The 17,771-nt window shown below is 38.3% G+C and overlaps 1 protein-coding gene across 10 annotated transcripts in view; it reads left to right on the forward strand.

The window, feature by feature from the left end:
* Positions 1-17,771, forward strand: part of TULP3 (TUB like protein 3) — a 38,394-nt gene continuing 20,623 nt past the window's right edge. For 4 of the 10 annotated variants that reach the window (XR_009819774.1, XM_062007975.1, XM_062007958.1 and 1 more), the window contains exons 1-4: positions 143-175; positions 10,909-10,960; positions 15,273-15,443; positions 16,327-16,489. Coding sequence is in view for 9 of the 10 variants with exons in the window: in XM_062007975.1 (XP_061863959.1) it covers positions 15,327-15,443; positions 16,327-16,489 (280 nt within the window). In the remaining variant the exon portion in view is untranslated. Of the gene's footprint in view, positions 176-714; positions 753-5,733; positions 5,827-10,908; positions 10,961-15,272; positions 15,444-16,027; positions 16,145-16,326; positions 16,490-17,771 lie in introns of those variants that run through there. The other 6 variants (XM_062007989.1, XM_062008000.1, XM_062008010.1 and 3 more) reach the window with 6 other exon arrangements.

Below are 17,771 nucleotides of genomic sequence, written 5' to 3' on the forward strand. Positions count from 1 at the left end.
CTGTGGCCAATGGACGGGCCGCGTGCTGCGCCTTCTGCCAATGGCGCCGCGCTTCAGTACTGAGTCCTGTTGCCAAGGGTAGCGGCGAGGCCGGGCGCGGCGGTCAGGGCCTCATAGCAACGGCGGGGCTGGGGATGGAGAGGGCGAGGGGCCGAGACGGTCCCACCGGTGGCAGGTGAGAGGGGCCCGGGGCTGGGGGGAGCCTCTCAGCTGCACGGCCTCGCACCTCAGTGAGGACGACCCGTTGCCGCGTTTCCCGGGCTATTTCCGCCTTTCGACGAGGCGCGCGCGGTTTCGTGGAGGCGGCGTCTGCTGGATCAAAACGGGCCGGGCCGGCGCTGCGGGCAGCCTTTCCTCGCATCAGCAGCAGCGATCGATGCGGGTCCCGGGCGGGCGGAGCGGCCCGCGCCCGTCTGCCGCTGCTGCTGCGGGGCGCCTCTCAGCTCGGGGCGCGCGGCTGCGCTGGCCCGGCGACATTAGCTTCCAGCGGGCTCGGGGAGGCGGGGTGAGACGCGGCCGTGCTTAATGTGTCCGCTTCCTCCTGTTACTCATCGTCCAAAGACTTGTCGATTAAACTGATTTTGTGTGCTCTCGGCCCATGCTGCTTGTTTCTAGGTGGTGTTGTGAAGCATTTTTTTTTTCAACGTTATTTCGGTTTTCTGTTCGCAGTGAAGCTCTTGGGGTGTATGATAATGTACTCCGTGTACCGTTGCAAGAAAAAGAGAGGAATAACTGAAAAGAATTTAACTGATGTAAGAGGAAAAGCAACTGTGAACTTTGAAGAAAAGATTTTGTAATAAGATTATGCCTGTGTCACTTGAATAGCTCAAACCAGAAATTATCTGAAATTAAATATGAGAATAGAGGCAGGCAGTGAAAATGAGTTTTGACAGAATTAGTGTGACTGTAAAAATACAAGAAAAAAAAATCTTTGGTGACTCCGGAGTTTAGATGAAGAAAGGAAAAGCTACTTGTAGTAAGTAGGTGAATTATAACGAGCACTGTGTAGATGAGAAACAGTATTTATTTATTACATAGGCTTGGTAATTTCAGCTGAGGGTGAAAAGAGGGCATAGACTTAGAAGGGGGTCCACCAAATATGCTGTGAAATATTAGAGGATATCTTTTTTATGTAGACTTTAAATGCTGAGGTTTGTATACGAGTTCTGGAAACAACTTTTGAAAAACTGATGACTAGATGCATGCAAATTTCCTTACACGTTTTATAAAGTTGAAGCTACAGGAAATGATGCTGCTTTTCTGATGACAATTGCAGTAGTAGAAGTTCTTTCTGCTAAAATACTTGGTTTGCTTTTGTTTTTAATGGGTGTGTTACAGAAATAGCCTAACAATAATGTTAGTTCGTGTCATAACTGCTTCCCTCCCACTCCCAGTTTATTAAGCAGACCATTTCCTTAACTTTCTTGGTCTCCATGGTTAAAGTAAGAAAACTAGAATACCTGAACCTAAATAAAAGTGCATAGTAGGTCTATTATTTTTAGGGGTGTGATACTGAACTTAGAATGTTCAGCAGTGCTGTAATAAGCTACATGAAAACAAAGACTGTGTTCTTACAAAGGATCTTCTTTTCCTGAGCAAAGAATAGTAAAATTATACATAAATCACCAGTTGAGTCTTTTTTTAAGAATTTTCCCTGAGGTGGAATACTTTTACAGTTGAGCAGTATAAAAAAAGCATTACAAAGTATGTTTTATTTCTGGTGAACAGAGGTGAAGGGAACAAGTAAAAAACGAATGCATTTTTGTAAATGTGCTGTGGTATACTTGATGATTAATAGGCAGCTTAGATCTTGGCTTTAGGCCATCTCAGAAGCAGGCTATCCCTTGAAACTGTGGTGTTGTTTTAATCTGTCTTCCATTTGAGATGGCTGCAACTGAAATTGCTGAAGTTCATTTTAAAGTTTAATTGACTTCCAAGTAGATATGGCACAATTATCTTAATGCTTTAGAAAATTATAAGGTAAATAACGATATTCCATATTTTTTATACATGCTATACCTTCTCTTCAGTTGGGAAAGTTCATTTTGAGAATTAACATGAAATTAATATATATATATAAAAGTAATTCCAAATTATTGTAAGCTTATAAAATATTGAGAGGGGAATTTATTTTTTTTGTAGAGTATGTATTTGAGAATCTTGGAGACTGATGAACTTTACCTTTTTGCACAATAACTGTAGAGTATACAAAAGCATTTAAAGCTTCCTATGTGCTGCCTTCAGCTGTGACTTGCAGGTGTCATGTATGAAGAACATCATGGAGGGAGGCAAATGTAATTTTCAAGGGGCAAAAATCTTGACAGTCTACAAAACTGGATGTCAACTACAGGGGTCCCTCCTGTAACTGGAATGCTTCTTGTGTGACTAAGCATGCGTGAGTTAGTTGTTTTCAATTTGTGAACTCAGGAACTCTGGAATACTTCCTCAATGTCTTCTGAAGGTAATGAAGGGATATATTGTCAATAAGATCAGTTTTCAAAAGATTATAATCCCATGGACTGAAAAAGGTTGAAAAGTCATTTCATATATTGTTGTCCAGACAAAAGCCTTTTCCGTATTTGAAAAACCTTAGTGTAGCTGAGGTTGTTGGGAATCTTGGTGGCTGGTGGGCTTGACTGTTTTGTATAGATGCACCTTAATTCTAATTTTTTTGGGAAAAAAAGACAAAATACTTAGCTAATTATAAATAGCTAATTAGCTCTGTAATCCAGAGAAGAAGCTTAAATTTCCTTTTAAAAGCCTGTCAGCATCTCTGTTAGTTCTTAGGTATTTTTATTTGGCCAGATTGACTTTCTTGAGATTCATGGGCACTATTTTATAAATTTTATAAATTTCTAAATTCTGCAAATATTATCCTTAGATAAAAGACAATTGGCTTAATCTTTTGATTGCTTCATCTTCTTTGAGTCCAAACTTTATAACCAATACATCTGTCCAAAATGAGATAAATCTGTTACTGTTTTATAAATGTGGTTGAGATGTACTCCTAGGAGTATGGTTTTGAAAGAAAAGAAAATCTTTTGTGACTGCAATTTGATGTCACTGCTGTCTGTGTGAAGGAAGAAGGAATCACCTCCCTTCCTATGATACAGACAGCAGTGGCAAGAGAGACAGTTACACCTGTCACTAAAATTTCCAAATACAACTTGAAATGCATTTGGTAACTGCACTTGTGAGAACAACGTAAGGATTGTCTTGAAGTTGAACCTTGTTTTAATCGTCTCTTCAGTTTTTAGTAAATTCTTATCCCATCTCTTGAAATTTAGAATTTAGTTTACTGTTGACCCATCTTTATAGAGACAACCATTATTTTGCCTCTTCTGCTTTTTTTTTTTTTTTTTTTTTTCTTTTTAACCACTGTTAGTATGGCATCTTTGGGAGGAATTTCAATGCAATTATGACTTTGTATGTATATGAGACTTGCACTGAGATAATTCTAGACTCTGTCACAGTCACAGCCTCCTTTGGGCATCCCACCACTCCAGCGTAGGGTCTTCCCTGGGCTGCATATGGATCTCTGCTCCCCTGTGGCCTCCCTGGCTGCACGGAAATGGTCTCACCATGGGCTGCACTACAGTTCAGGGCAGAATCTTTGCTCCAGTGCCTGAGCACCTGCCTTCCTTCTGCACTGACCATGGTGTCTGCAGAGAAATTCTCACATTCATACTCCCTTCCGCTGCTGCCATATGGCACTTGCACAGTAACTTCTTCCCCTTGTCCAATATGTTAATCACAGAGCTGTTACCTCCATCACTAATTGGCTCTGCCTTGGTCAGCGGCAGGTCCATCTTAGAGCTGACTGGCGCTGGCCCTGTCACATACAGGGGAAGCATCTATCTAGCAGCATTTTGTTTAAAGAAGCTGCCCCTGTAGCCCTCTACTACCAGAATCTGGCCTGGGCAAAACCACTATATACTAAAATGTTGATGCAGTCTGAGTTGTGTTGTATAGGAATGAGTGTGGCATTTTAAGGCTGGTTTGCAGCAGATCCAGTTTTCCTTGGACTCTGTGAATTGGAAGGTGAATTACAGATAAATTTTGCTCCTCAACCAGCTTCCAGAGACATTATTTCAATTCTTGTTTGGAATGTATTTAAAAGACAAGACTCCTTCTTCCAATGATCTCCTTTCCTATAGCTTTCGTTTTCCTTTATAGGATTTCCCTCATCCTTCATATTCAGATCAGCAAAGCAATGCCCAGGAAAGTTATTTAGAAAGTTAAGAGTAAAAACCCTTTTAATGCTAGCTGACTGCATATCTAACTGAAGTTGCTTTTATGTGTGCTTCTGCAGCTAAAAATAAAATAGAGTGAATGAAGATATGTGCCACAAGTCACATTCTTCTCATTCCATGATTCTTAAGTTCTGGCAATATGGCTGAGTGACATAACTGCTGCTACCACATTAGTAAACTGTCGTGCAAAGAAGAAAGGGGTTACTTATGCTTTGTTAGATTCTTGATGAAAGCAGACACCTATATTGGGAAGTTTGGACCATTTCTGAATGAAAATGGTGTTAGTTTATTGTGCCTTGGAGTTCCTTTAAAAGAAGTAGAGTAATGGAAACAGATGAAAATGTAAGGATCTTGATGGTTAATGTTCATAGTCCCATCAATACTGAAAGATTGTATTTGTTAAAAGAAGGATTTATGAGTCAGACTGATGCGAAGTATCAAGCTTGTTTATAACAATGCACAGTAAACTCAAAATCTATTCCATTTTAAAATGGGCTAAAAGTTTCCACTGGACACTTTCCCTGAATCTCTCTGCCAAACTACAGAGTATCTGAGTTTTTAGGACCTTTCCTGGAGCTGTACACAAAGAAATGATACTTCCTGAATTTATCTCACCAATAATTCAGTGCATATACAGTGCTAATATATGGTCTACAGAAGCTTAGAACAAAAAAAAGCAAAATAATCTGTATTTCCTTGTCTTGGGTCAGATTTTGTTTTAAGGTTGGAGTGAGATCTGTTTTTGTCTTTTAGTCAAACCTGTTTAAAAGAGACCAGAGAACCTTACTCTTTATTTATCAAACCTATAACTAATTGAACTGCAGAGTAGCTTTAGCTATGTGAGAATCTTTTAAATCTGCAAGGCCTTACTATATTGCTTGTTTAGGAGGAAAAAAGGAGTAGGGTATTTCTTTAGTGAACGTATGAGGAATGTACCTGTGTTGAATACACAAAAAACTATTATGAGTGTTTTTTTCCATGCTTAACATATTTCAAATCTGTCTTTCCATTCAATTCTGGATGATGGAATATTTTCTCTCTACAGGCTGCTCTTCCTGCAGCTTTTCGTACTTCCTCGACTGTTGTCTCTCACTCACAGTGGCAAAAAGCCAATTCCTTGCAAAACTAGTCCATAGTGAAGCCAGCCTTTTCTGTGCCTCTTTACAGCTTCAACAGCCCATATAGAAAGGAGACTTATTTGGTCCCTTGATATAACTTGGAAGAAGAATGCTTAGGTCTCCCATGTGGTAGTGCTATAATAATAACAGTAGACCATAGTATTTACTCCATGACAGCAGTTTTTAGCATAATAATATTCAACCTTGAATAAAACCTGTTGTTTTTTGATGAAAAACCACAGCTCTATGGTATATCCAAATGGTTAATTAGTCATAGTGTTAAATAAATTTTTACTTGCAGTCTGAATTTGTTTAGCTTCAGTTATGTATAACTGGATTTTTTTGTTTTCTCCTCTCATCAGTAGTCATTTGTGGCCTCAGATCCATGGAATACAGTGGAGTGTGTTAAGTTTCTCTCGGATAGACTGTAAGATGTATTAAAATCTTCCTAAGAGGTATGTTTTCCCATCCTTGAACAATTTGTTCAGCTTTCTGTTGAACCTTCTTCAGTTCTTCAGAGTCCTTTGTCTTATGTCAACCTCAGACAGAATGGGAAGGCCACTTTCAGATTGGTGGATTGCTTTCTAGCCCTATTTTCTATGTTTACCTGCTTTTATATCAGAGTTTTTCGTTATTCTTGGAGTTGCATTATACTATGAGTTTGTGTTTGGCTGTGTGGCTGATTGAATGTTAAGTACTGCCAAGTGGGTTTTTTTTTAAGAGGAACACAGAGACTGCAATGAAGAGAGTTAACTCTGCCTATCTATATATAAGCTTTGCAACATAGTTTGGAATTCCACAATTACAGTGTGATATAGAAAGACAATATGTCCATTCTGAAAGAACTGTCAGTAGATATACTGTGCCTTTTTTAACAGTAAAATAAACTGCATAAAAATTAAGCATTAACTGCACATATGAACATCTGTTAAATAACTTGTGAGATATCTCTTCATTGTGGCTAGTTCTGAAAATGGTTAGGAAAGTCCAAATAAACACATATGTAATACATTTGTCATTCATATTCCTGTTTTTAACACTTTGATTTCTACTTACAATATGAAAACAAGGCTAATTCTGATTTCACTGTGAATTTGAGGAGTTAACAGTTAAAAATAAGACATTTTGCTTCATGTTGGTCTATGTTGAAACTATATTAAATCTGGAAATAGATAGGTGAGATGGAATGAATCAATGAACTGCATTGTCTCACTATCCTCTCCCACATTTAGAGATGCTGTCGTATCTTCTCAATTGAGTATTTTTGTTAAATAGTTGCTTTCTCACTTTCTGCATTCTGGATCATCATTAGTAGTCACTTCTCTGTTACATGCTGGGTCCTTTTTTTCTTTTTCTGGGCGTGTGTCTGTTACTCATCATGCAGCTTTAGTAGAAAAAGTAGTGAATCTGTGAATTCTAGTACATGTAGCAGAAGATTTGGTGGGCAGAGTCTCATCTAGTCTGCTGTGTTGCAGTGGCTGGCAAGAGGAAGATTGTGACAAGGTACTTTAATATTTTCAGTTCTTATTTATCAAAGATAAATTGATAACTGTTCACCAAGGGGAAACCCTGCTTGACCAACCTGGTACTCTTCTATTAGGGTATAACTGGCTGGCTGGATGAGAGGAGAGCAGTGGATGTCATCTACCTTGACTTCAGCAAAGCTTTTGACACTGTCTCTCATAACATCCTCACAGGAGAGCTCAGGCAGTGTGGATTGTAGTATTTGGATGGTGAGGTAGACTGAGAGCTGGCTGAATGACAGAGCCCAGAGGGTGGTGATCAACAGCACAGAATTGAGTCAGAGGCCAGTGACTGGGGGAGTTCCACAGGGATCGGTTCTGGGACCAGACTTATTCAACATCTTCATCAACGACCTGGATGAGGGGACAGAGTGTAGCCTCAGCAAGTTCGCTGATGATACCAAACTGGGGGGACTGGCTGATTCCACAGAAGGCTGTGCTGCCATTCAGTGGGATCTCAACTGGCTCGAGAGCTGGGCAGAGAGGAACCTCACAAGGTTCAACAAGAACAAGTGCAGAGTCCTGCATCTTAGGAGGAACATGAACCACTGCAGGCTGGGGAACATGAACCACTGCAGGCTGCTCTGGAGAGCAGCTCTACAGAGAGACCTATGAGTCCTGGTTGACAATAAAATAACCATGAGCCAGCAATGTGCCCTCATGGCCAAGAAGGCCAATGGAATCCTGGGATGCATCAAGAAGAGTGTGTCCAGCAGGTTTGAGGGACGTTATCTTCCCCATCTATTCTGCCCTGGTGAGGCCTCATCTGGACTCCTGTGTCCAATTCTGGGCTCCTCAGCTCAAGAGGGACCAGAAACTTCCAATTGAGAGCAACCAAGATGATGAGGGGACTGAAGCACCTTTCTTATTAGGAGAGGCTGCAAGGACCTGGGGCTGTTCAGGCTGGATAAGTGAAGACTGAGGGAGGGATCTCATTAACACTACAAGTGTTTAAAAGGTGCATGTCAAGAGGATGGGATGACACTTTTTTCTTTTGTCTCCAGTGACAGGACAAGGGGTAATGGGATGAAGATGGAACACAAGATGTTCCACTTCAACATAAGGAAAAACTTTTTTACTGTGAGGGTGAGGGAGCCCTGGCACAGGCTGCCCAGGGAGGTTGTGGAGTCTCCTTCTCTAGATGTTTTCAAAACCTGCCTGGATGCCTTCCTATGCAACCTGATCTAGGTGGACCTGCCTTAGCAGGGGTGTTGGACTAGATGATCCCTAGGGGTCCCTTCCAACCCCCACCATTCAATGATTCTATGAACTGGTTTGGTGGTTGTGGGGATTTTTTCCTGTGGTGTTGTAGCTATAGAAATGTAGCTTACTTTTCATATTCCTACTAGATGTTTAATTCTTACTGCATATAAACCCTTCAAATGGTAAAACACAGGAAAGACTATAGTGATTTTTTGTGGGTGTATCCAAAGAGCATTTAGATAAACCGGTCTGTGTAATGACTCCATCTGAGGGAAGATTCCTGTTTGAAGCCTGCAGCTATGTTAGCACTCTACTTGCATTCCTAAGTGGTGAGGTGGGGTAGACTCTGGCACAGCCTCTTCCTCTAAGGTCTGCAAGTACCAACCCTGCTGTGGTGGGTGGAAAAAAGTTTAAAGTGTGTGTATGAGTGGGAAGCTCTTTTTTGTCTGGTTATTATGTTACCCTCTCATGATGGCCAAGTACTGGAAGGAAGGTTGCAGGAGAATTAAATAAAAATAGTGGACTAACTGTTGCTTTCGGCTGGCTATAAGATGACTTTAGTCTGTGTTTAACAGTAAATTGTGAAATAAAACATTCTCTTTATCTTTTTGCTTTATCAAGTTCTGTATCTAGTAGAATCTTTATCTATTTCAACCATGTTTGAGTCTCAATTAACCAGTTGGTGGTGAGGTATTGTGTAGTCTGTGTTACAGTCCTGGTTAAACAGTCTTCAAACCTGTCTTTGGAAAACTTGGAAGCTTATTTCCAAAAGTGGTAATACTTTTATTTAATTGTATTTTCTGAGGAAGAGACTCAAATTGTTGGGGATGCATTTTCTATTTGGGAAAGCAACAAAACCACAGACAGTAGCTTGTATCTATGCAGGACACCTTTGTAATTCTATTTAATTATGTAAGAATGTGGCTGTAAATCTAATATTGATGTAGCAAACTTGCTTTGTAACAAACTTATGACTGCAGTTAACAAATGTCATCTATTTCTTAAGTCAGTAGGTGTATGAAAAAGAAGGAATTTTTCCCTCTCCCACTCCTTTTTGGTTTTTGGTCATGAATATTTTAACAGAAGCTTTCAAACCTTTTTCAGACTTTGCCAAAAATGATCTTTTCCATCACTGTTGCTTTAAATAAAAAAGTATGTCAGTTTGTAACTTTATGTTGAAGTTTCATGTGGCCAGTAATGTAAATCTTGCTTCACTCAGCGATATGTCTCTACATGTTTCTTAAATTGTGAATGTTTTCAGGTGGTGATGACTGTATTACTGCAACTGTTGCTGTGGGGATGCACATTTGTCCATCTCTCTTCAAGAGAGGCATTAATTTATCTGGGCCCTCCATTGCTTTTGAATTCAAGGTGCTATATATTACTGGTCCATGTAAGGAGTAACAGTTTTTAGAAGCAAGATGTTTTCAAGGTTCTGGCCTGATGATGTGTTGATACTTTAAATATATTAGGAAAAAATTGAAAACAAAACAAATAAGGAAAACTGCAAAGTAAAAAACAATGGCAGTGGTAACTTGTTTTAAAATGCCGTTTTGGGCAGTAAGCATCAATTTTAGAGTATAAAATCTGTTATATATGATGTTCGTATACAAATTCCTTTTTTTCTGTACATTTCAGCCTTTCAGAAGAGGGCCTATGTTGTTTCAGGTGGTCTGTTAGGACCTCTGATCTGCCATCTGCTTGGCTGAAAGTTGAATCAAATGTGGATTTACTAGGGGTTAAGGAGACTATGAGCCCTTTCTCTGCTTGTTAGTTCTATGTGCTGTGATCCAATTTCCATGCCATGTGTTTTTCAGAAACTCCACCCCGTCTCTATCCCTGTCTCTCTATCTCTCTGGTTTTCATTTTCATTAGGGTTATTTTCATCACTGACAGCTTGTGACATCACATCGTTGGACATGTCTGCATACCTAGACCAGGCAGAGAATTTCCTGTTTAAATTGAAGTTTTGGCTAGCCCTTATTTTCTGTGTTCCGTCAATAAAATATATCATGTTTGTCTGTTTCCTGTATGAAGTATCTTCTTCCTGATGCTTTTTCACTTCCAGAAATATCAAAGCTGTATAAGAGAAAAATGTACAACTGTGGTAGACAGAATATGTGCTCACTTGTTAAATTTAACGTTTAACCTTTGTAAGGGTATCTGCTTTAGATTGCATTTTATATAATAATTGTACAAAAGGAAATAGGAATTCTATATGGAACACGATTTAGAATGAAAAAATAGAGTTCTTATGGAAGTTATTTATAAACTACCTAAATAGTGATAGAATTATTCTTTTCATCCCTAGGGATTAATGTAATGTGTTGCAAATACAGATTCTCAGGTATTAACAGCAGTTCTGGGAAGTCATGCAGGAGGAGAAAATGGTGTGGCTTTGACTCTAGGACAAAACCTAAAATTTGGACTTAATTTGTAATTGGGTATTTTTTGAAGGAGCAGGGACTTTACTGAATTGGTTTGAACTGTATTAAGCCTTCAGTTAGAAATTGTCTCGTAGCCCAACTCTGTAGTGGCTTATAATCTATCCATCAGTAATGAAGCCATCTTTGCTTACAAAATGTTTTCAGAACAGATTAGTAAGGTAATTAAACAACATTTTGTTCACATTTAAGATGGAATATGAAGTAAGTTTTATTTTTTAATGCTTTGTAATTTTGTCTTCTCATGGGATAGAAGTTATAGTTGTATTGTTGTTATAAAGTGAAGTTGTAGTCTGTGAATATCTTGTGTTCTTATAATGTAAATTATTTACTAGCAATAATTAATCTGTTTATTTCCCTTTCCCAGCATCTTTGAGGATGAAAGCATGAAATTACGACAGCTGAAACTAGAGAATCAGGTAAATAATAGTACTGAAACCTTTGAAAATTATCATAGGGAAACAAATATTAGCAACCTAGAGACTTGAGAAATGAAAGTGAAGTGCTAAAAATGTTTGATCTAAATAATATTAACAAGAACTCATTGGTAACAGTTTAAAGATTTGTATGGCTTCCATCAGCTTTAGTCAACTTTGCCATGGTTTGTAGGCTTAATTTCTTTGATACCTTTATTTTTCATATATCCTCTAATTTCATTGGGATTGAGTCACCACAGTGCAGGAATGAATTGAAAGCAAGACTTCAGGGAATGATCCATTTTAAGAATCAAAAGAAAAGAAAAAGTTTCCTCAAGCTATAGAAAAATCTCCTGTATACTACTTTTGAAAAATATTTCTTTTGACATTTTGGATTTCCTAAAAAGAAAATACTTAACAGCCAAACATTTGTCAAATATTATGTTTTAGGTCTCAATTTCTAAAGCATTGTTTGCTGGATGCTTACATCACCATATTCTTCAAAGAAATAAAGTATCCATCCTTAATAATATTAATCTGTGAAATTTTAAATGCTTATTAGTCAATTAGAAGCTGTGAGATTATTATATTTTTCTAGCTGGCCATTTCACATGACTACAAATAACTATCTTGCTTTAAATTTATCAATGTTCAAATTAAAGTATATTTTTTGAGAAATCTCTCTCTCAACTCAGGATCTTTAAATCCAGATATAACAGTCTTGAGGGAACTGTTGCAGTGAATAACCCTCTTTACCAGAACTTTTTCATTATCTCTAGTCTGAGATCAATAAAAGAGCATTTCATGCCAAATGCCACTCAGTAAGAAGTTCCGAAACTAAGGATGGTCTGATTGGTGATCACTGTTGTTTTGGTTCATGAGCTGGTAGCAATTACTGGCTCGTAGTGCTTGGCACTGTGGTCAATGTATGCCTGCTTTCAGACCTTGCCATGGAGTTACAGTGCTGTTCCACCAAAAGATGCTGGTCTGTGTGGAATTCCCATAGACCAGCTGTCGGTTGAATCACAAAGAGATGGGTTTAAAGAATTTTGCAGTTTTATTTCAGGCTTTCTTGGATTTCATTAAGATTGCAGTCATCTGCAAAACTAATAGCTAGAAAACTTTAATTAAAATATATTTTAACACTTGCAAATGAGATTTATTGAGAAATGATACCAGTCTCTAATTTAGAATTATGTATTTAGGTTTTAATATTAACTTTTAAAGTCTAATTTTGACTTTTACATGAATTGTACCATGCTTTCTGAAGAAAGAGAGGTAAAAAAAAGATCACTATCAGACATGATGGACTCATTGCTGGTTGTAGCTTATGCCCTGCTGAATTAATTTGTCCTAAATTTGTGTGAATTGGAATAAAAAGCAAAAAAATGTTTTAATCCAGCAGGATCATGTTTAGAACCTTTGACTATACTGAGAATCTGGAATATGCATTTTCTACAACAGAGATGTATGCCTGTCATCCATCTTTATGATGAATTTGAAAACCCTGGAATGCAGTAAAATATAATTCCAGAATCATAGACTGGAAGGGACCTCTAGGGATCATCTAGTCCAATCCCTGTGCTAAAGCAGGTTCACTTTGATCAGGTCGCACAGGAACACATCCAGGCAGGTTTTGAAAACCTCAAGAGAAGAAGACCCCACACCCTCCCTGGGTACCCTGTGCCAGGGCTACCTCACCTTAACAGCAAAGAAGTTTCTCCTCATGTTCCAGTGAAACTTCCCATCAAGTTCCATCTGTGAGCCAGCTCTGTCTGACAGGAGGCTTTTTACTGTACTGCCTTTTCCTTGAGAAGAGAGTGTATTGCTGCTCAAACAGTGTTTAGTTCCCCAGCAGGTGCTTTTGTCTTTTGAGGCACCTGTAGTTCAAAGTGCAGTCTCCCTGTGGAGGTGGTGAAGAGTGTGAGGCTGAAGGTTTATTTCTGAATGCACCTGATATGGTACTTGCCATCGACACAAAGTTTCATTAATGCCATGGCTACTAGTATTGTTACTGCTGCCTCAGCATGAGACAAGGAGGAGAAGGAAGGGTAATGAGGATGTTTAAGAGCTAGGATCCATCCCACATGGCCTACTAAGGTAGGACCATGGCAAATAATAAGTAGTACTGTACTTTCGAGGGTGGAGTGGTTAGAACCTTCCTGTGTAAAATCTTTCCGGTCATCACGGTGTAGAAAGAATACTAAACTAGTTGTCTTATTAGCCTGCTATGATATATTCATCTCACATGTCTGACTTAGCTTGTTGGAAACTCATTAGAACCAGACTTTGTGGTTTGTGATCCTTAATCATCCTGTATTCTGGTGTTATGTTTTCCTCTGGTGCAAAGAAAATGTTTCTGACAGTATTTAATATGTGGACACAAAATCCTGAACAAATCATGAAAATCGACATGTTATTTAATGGATTATGTGTTCTGATATCATGTTCATGATTTATCTAATTTTTTTGTTGTAATATTACATGAACTTTTTCTGTGACACAAGAGCTGAAGGGAAAGGCTAGTTAGGAGAAAGAAACAAAATACAGTTTCATTTCTTCTTTTCTACTTCATCTTAGTGGATTAAGTCTAAGAATATACAGTACTCAAGGTAAAGCTGCTCTGCCACCTTTTGTAGAGAAGATGAAGTGCTACTATTTGTCTTGTCAGGCTTGTTGATTTTTTTCCATGTCAATAAGCAAAGTAGTAGAGAGAAGCCTTTTTAGAACAAATTAACCTTCTATCAACTTTTGTCACTTAGATTTTTCTCAAGATTTTACAAGAAGGTTGGTGACATCTACCAGCAATAAAGTATATGTTTCAATGTAAACTAATATGATCCTCTTGGATTAATGAGTCCTAGAAACTCTTAAACAGAATATACTATAATAGGAATAAATACATATTTCACTGCTCACCAGTGCTTAAAAAACACTGATGGGTGTTTAAAAAAGCTCATCTAATAGAATAATGAGTTAAGTAGTTCTGAAAGTTTGTTTTGTCCTTTTTTGACCCCAAACTCAGTTTCCCATTCTAGCGTTAGCTGTGTACATTCTTAATACCTTTAAGACATGTTGTTTGGGGCTTGCTTTCTTGTCTATTTGTCAAGTAGAGAAGCCTTGGCAACATTTTTTTCTCAAATCTTTATTCTGAGTATAATATTTTGATTTTTTGTTTTGCCTCTCTTATTTAAACTATTAGTGAACTATGAACTATTACAAAATATTTTCCCTTACCTCAGCATTGTTTTCTAAATAAAAAAACCCACAAACTAATGTAAATTCTTCTGGAGGGTCTGACTACCTTTCTAGAAAATAAATTTTATCTGTACTTGGCATTTTCTAAGAATTTGACTTCTACTGCTTATTTCCCTTTTTCTGCTCTCTCTTTCCCTTTTCTTTTTCTAGACCAACGTGATAGGCTCTTTGGAATTCTATGTAATTTTGGTCCTGCAGGACAATCCATGCAAATAATTCTGCAGTAACAAACAGTATCTGTATTGTAGTCCAGTCTTTGAAGTGTAATTATGAGTTCAAATCAAAATGACTTTTTTTTTTTCCTTGATAATGTTATTTGTTGTCTTTTGTGTGTGTGATGGTCTCTCTTTTTTTTTTTTTTTTTTTTTTTTTTAAATGAATGCTTGAAAAGCAAAAAGAATAAAGGACCAAGGGCTGAGTTGTGTTGGAATTCTTCAGGGAAAGGTTGCCAGAAAAAGTAACCTGCTTGAGATAAAAAGCCCAGTAGGAGAGGAAAGAACCAACAAGAGAGAGAAAAAGTATAGCAGGATTCCAAAGATCTCAATGCCTCAAGTGGATTGAATTGCTTGTACTGTTTATCTAAGGGATCCTTGGAGACTGAGAAGAATTTGATGGAGAGGTTTCAATCATCAAGAATAGCTTTAATGGAATCATAGGATGGTAGGGATTGGAAGGGACCTTTAGAGATCATCTAGTCCAACACCCCTGCAGAAGCAGGTCCGCCTAAATCAGGTCACACAGGAACATGTCCAGGCAGGTTTTTAAAACCTCCAGAGAATGAGACTCCACACCCTTCCTGGGCAGCTTGTTCCAGGGCTCCCTCGCCCTCACAGTAAAATAATTTTTTGTTATGTTTAAATAGAACTTTTTGTGTTCCAGGTTCATCCCATTATCTCTTGTCCTGTTACTAGATACAATAGAAAAAAAGGATGTCCCAACCTCCTGATATCCACCATTTATATTTATATTTATATTTATATTTATATTTATATTTATATTTATATTTATATTTATATTTATATTTATATTTATATTTATATTTATATTTATATATGAGATCCCTCCTCAGTCTTCTCTAGGCTAAACAGCCCCAGGTTCCACAGCCTTTCTCATGAGGAAGATGTTCCAGTCCCCTGATAACCTTGGTGGCCTTGTTCTGGAGTTTCTCCAGAAGTTCTGTGTCTCTCTTGAGCTTGGGAGCCCAGAACTGGACACAGGGGGTGCTACGGTAAGCAGGCATGGATAAACTGCGTCTACAGCAAAAGGGGGCTTGCACATTTTTTGCATAGTGGTGTGTTACAGAATATTAGAATATTATTTTTCCTCCTTCATGCATTGTCTTAACTTTTAAGGATTAAATGTGGCTTTCTTTAGGTGCAATGTCCCTATTCACCTTAATTTAAGTCTAGAAGTTGTTTCTATTTTCATTTAGTAAGAGGTCATAAATATCAAATGTATCTTAGAAAAGCAATATTTTATTTTGTAACAGTTGGATTTGCTCTTCCTTCAATTCTGAATTACATGTAAAAACATTCCAAAATAGAAAACTTTTCCTTTTACTGTATCGGTCCTAATTTTAATACTGTAATATTAAAAGGTTTTTGGTGTTTGGTTGTTTGTGGGTTTTTTTGGGTTTTTTTTTGTTTGTTTGTTTATTTGTTTGGGTTTTTTTTTTTGTCCTCTCTAGGTCTTATCTCAATATTGCTTTTTGGAAAGTATTTAGCTTTTGAGACAAAAATATTTTCCTTTGCAAGTCATGACTGTTTCATATTGGATTATAAATCATTGCTGAATTTGTCTGTTTGTATTAAGGATCGATATAGTTTAGACTGGATAAAAGGAGTTAAAATTATCTGCTGATAGTCTCAGGAGAGATAAAAAATAAGCAGATGCCTACATCACCCATCAGCCACTGGTGGAGAATCAAAGGTAATGTCACTCTAAAGACAGTGATGTCTCTGTCTAGGATTTTTGTAAGAGATTACAAGAGTAAATCTGGTTTATTGGAAATTGTCATCAGTGACATGCCATTGCCAATGGCTGAGGCGTAGTTTCTGCCTCTCTGGATGCAGTTACTAGTTCTTATTTCATGCTTTTTCTTTATTTCACAGAGAGCTCTTCTACAGAAGAAGCAGAGGAAGAAACGTCTTGATCCCTTGATGGTACAGCCAAATCCTGAGGCAAAGTTGCGTAGGTCAAAGCCCAAAGGGTGTGACGAGCAGACTCCTTTAGTAGAAACTCCTACCCCTTTTCACAGCCATGTTATTTTACATGGTAAGTAATCAACTTGATTGTAATGTTTCTGAAAATACCAATGCATGCATTTTATGTCTCAGATGAGCACCTATGTTGCTATGACAGTGGTCAAGTGATAAATAAGATTGATTACATACTATGCTACACTACAAATAAGTATGAGGCACTGGCAACAAGGGGCTTTTACAAGCAAGCTTCAGAAGGGGAAATCCCAGAAAACAATTTACCATCAGCTGCTCCACCTGCAACAGGTAATGGGCACTATAGAAGGAAGCAATGGGTGTTTGTTGTGGGTGACTCATTGCTAAGAGGCACCGAGACCCATCTGTGGAGCAAATAAGGAGTCATGAGAGGTGTGCTGCCTGCCAGGAGCCAAGGTCAGCAATGTGGTTGAGAGTGTGCCACAGCTCATCAGGGATGCAGGCTACTACCCACTACTGTTACATGTGGGGAAGAATTATGTAATGAAAAAAAGTATCTCCAGGATCGAAAAGGATTTTATAACCGTGGGGGAGCAAGGAAAAAGTAGGGAGGCTCATGTTATTTTCTCCTTCATCCTGTTCACTAGAGTCTACAATGAAAAGGAGGAGTCTACAATGAAAAAATTAGCCAAGTGAACTTAGCCAAGTGGCTAAGAGGCTGGTGTCTAGCAACAGGACAAGGGATAATGGGATGAAGCTGGAACACAAAAAGTTCCATTTAAACATAAGAAAAAACCTAGTTTACTATGAGGGTGACAGAGCACTGGAACAAGCTGCCCAGGGAGGCTGTGGAGTCTCCTTCCTTGGAGGTCTTCAAGACCCACCTGGACATGTTCCTATGTGACCTGATCTGGGTTGATCTGCTTCTGCAGGGGTGTTGGACTAGATGATCTCTGGAAGGTCCCTTCCAACCCCTGCCATTCTACGTTTCTGTGATTCTATGATCACATACCTTTCTATGTACAAAAGTAGAATCGTAGCACAGTATTGCTGAAAAATCCTGAACTGTAAAGACAAACAAAACCTTACCTTGAATTTTGTGACAGCTGAGAATCTTCAAGTGCCTTTGAGTAGTCCCTCTCTTGTGTTAAGCTAAGAACTGTAGAAATGGGTTAGGAACTGTAACGGTGGAGAGATACAAGTCCAAAGTAAGAGAAGTCTTCTAAAGCTGTAAAATAAAGAAAAGGAAATAATCCAGTAGTGACTGCCTGTTCTATTCTTCATGGTATCATGGTATATTTCATCTCAAGATCGCATATGACTGAATGATAAAGTAGATAATTGCAAAACAGAAGTCTTATGAATACTGAATTAGATTA

The sequence above is a fragment of the Colius striatus genome, chromosome 1 (assembly GCF_028858725.1).
Source record: "Colius striatus isolate bColStr4 chromosome 1, bColStr4.1.hap1, whole genome shotgun sequence".
Lineage (NCBI taxonomy): Eukaryota > Metazoa > Chordata > Aves > Coliiformes > Coliidae > Colius > Colius striatus.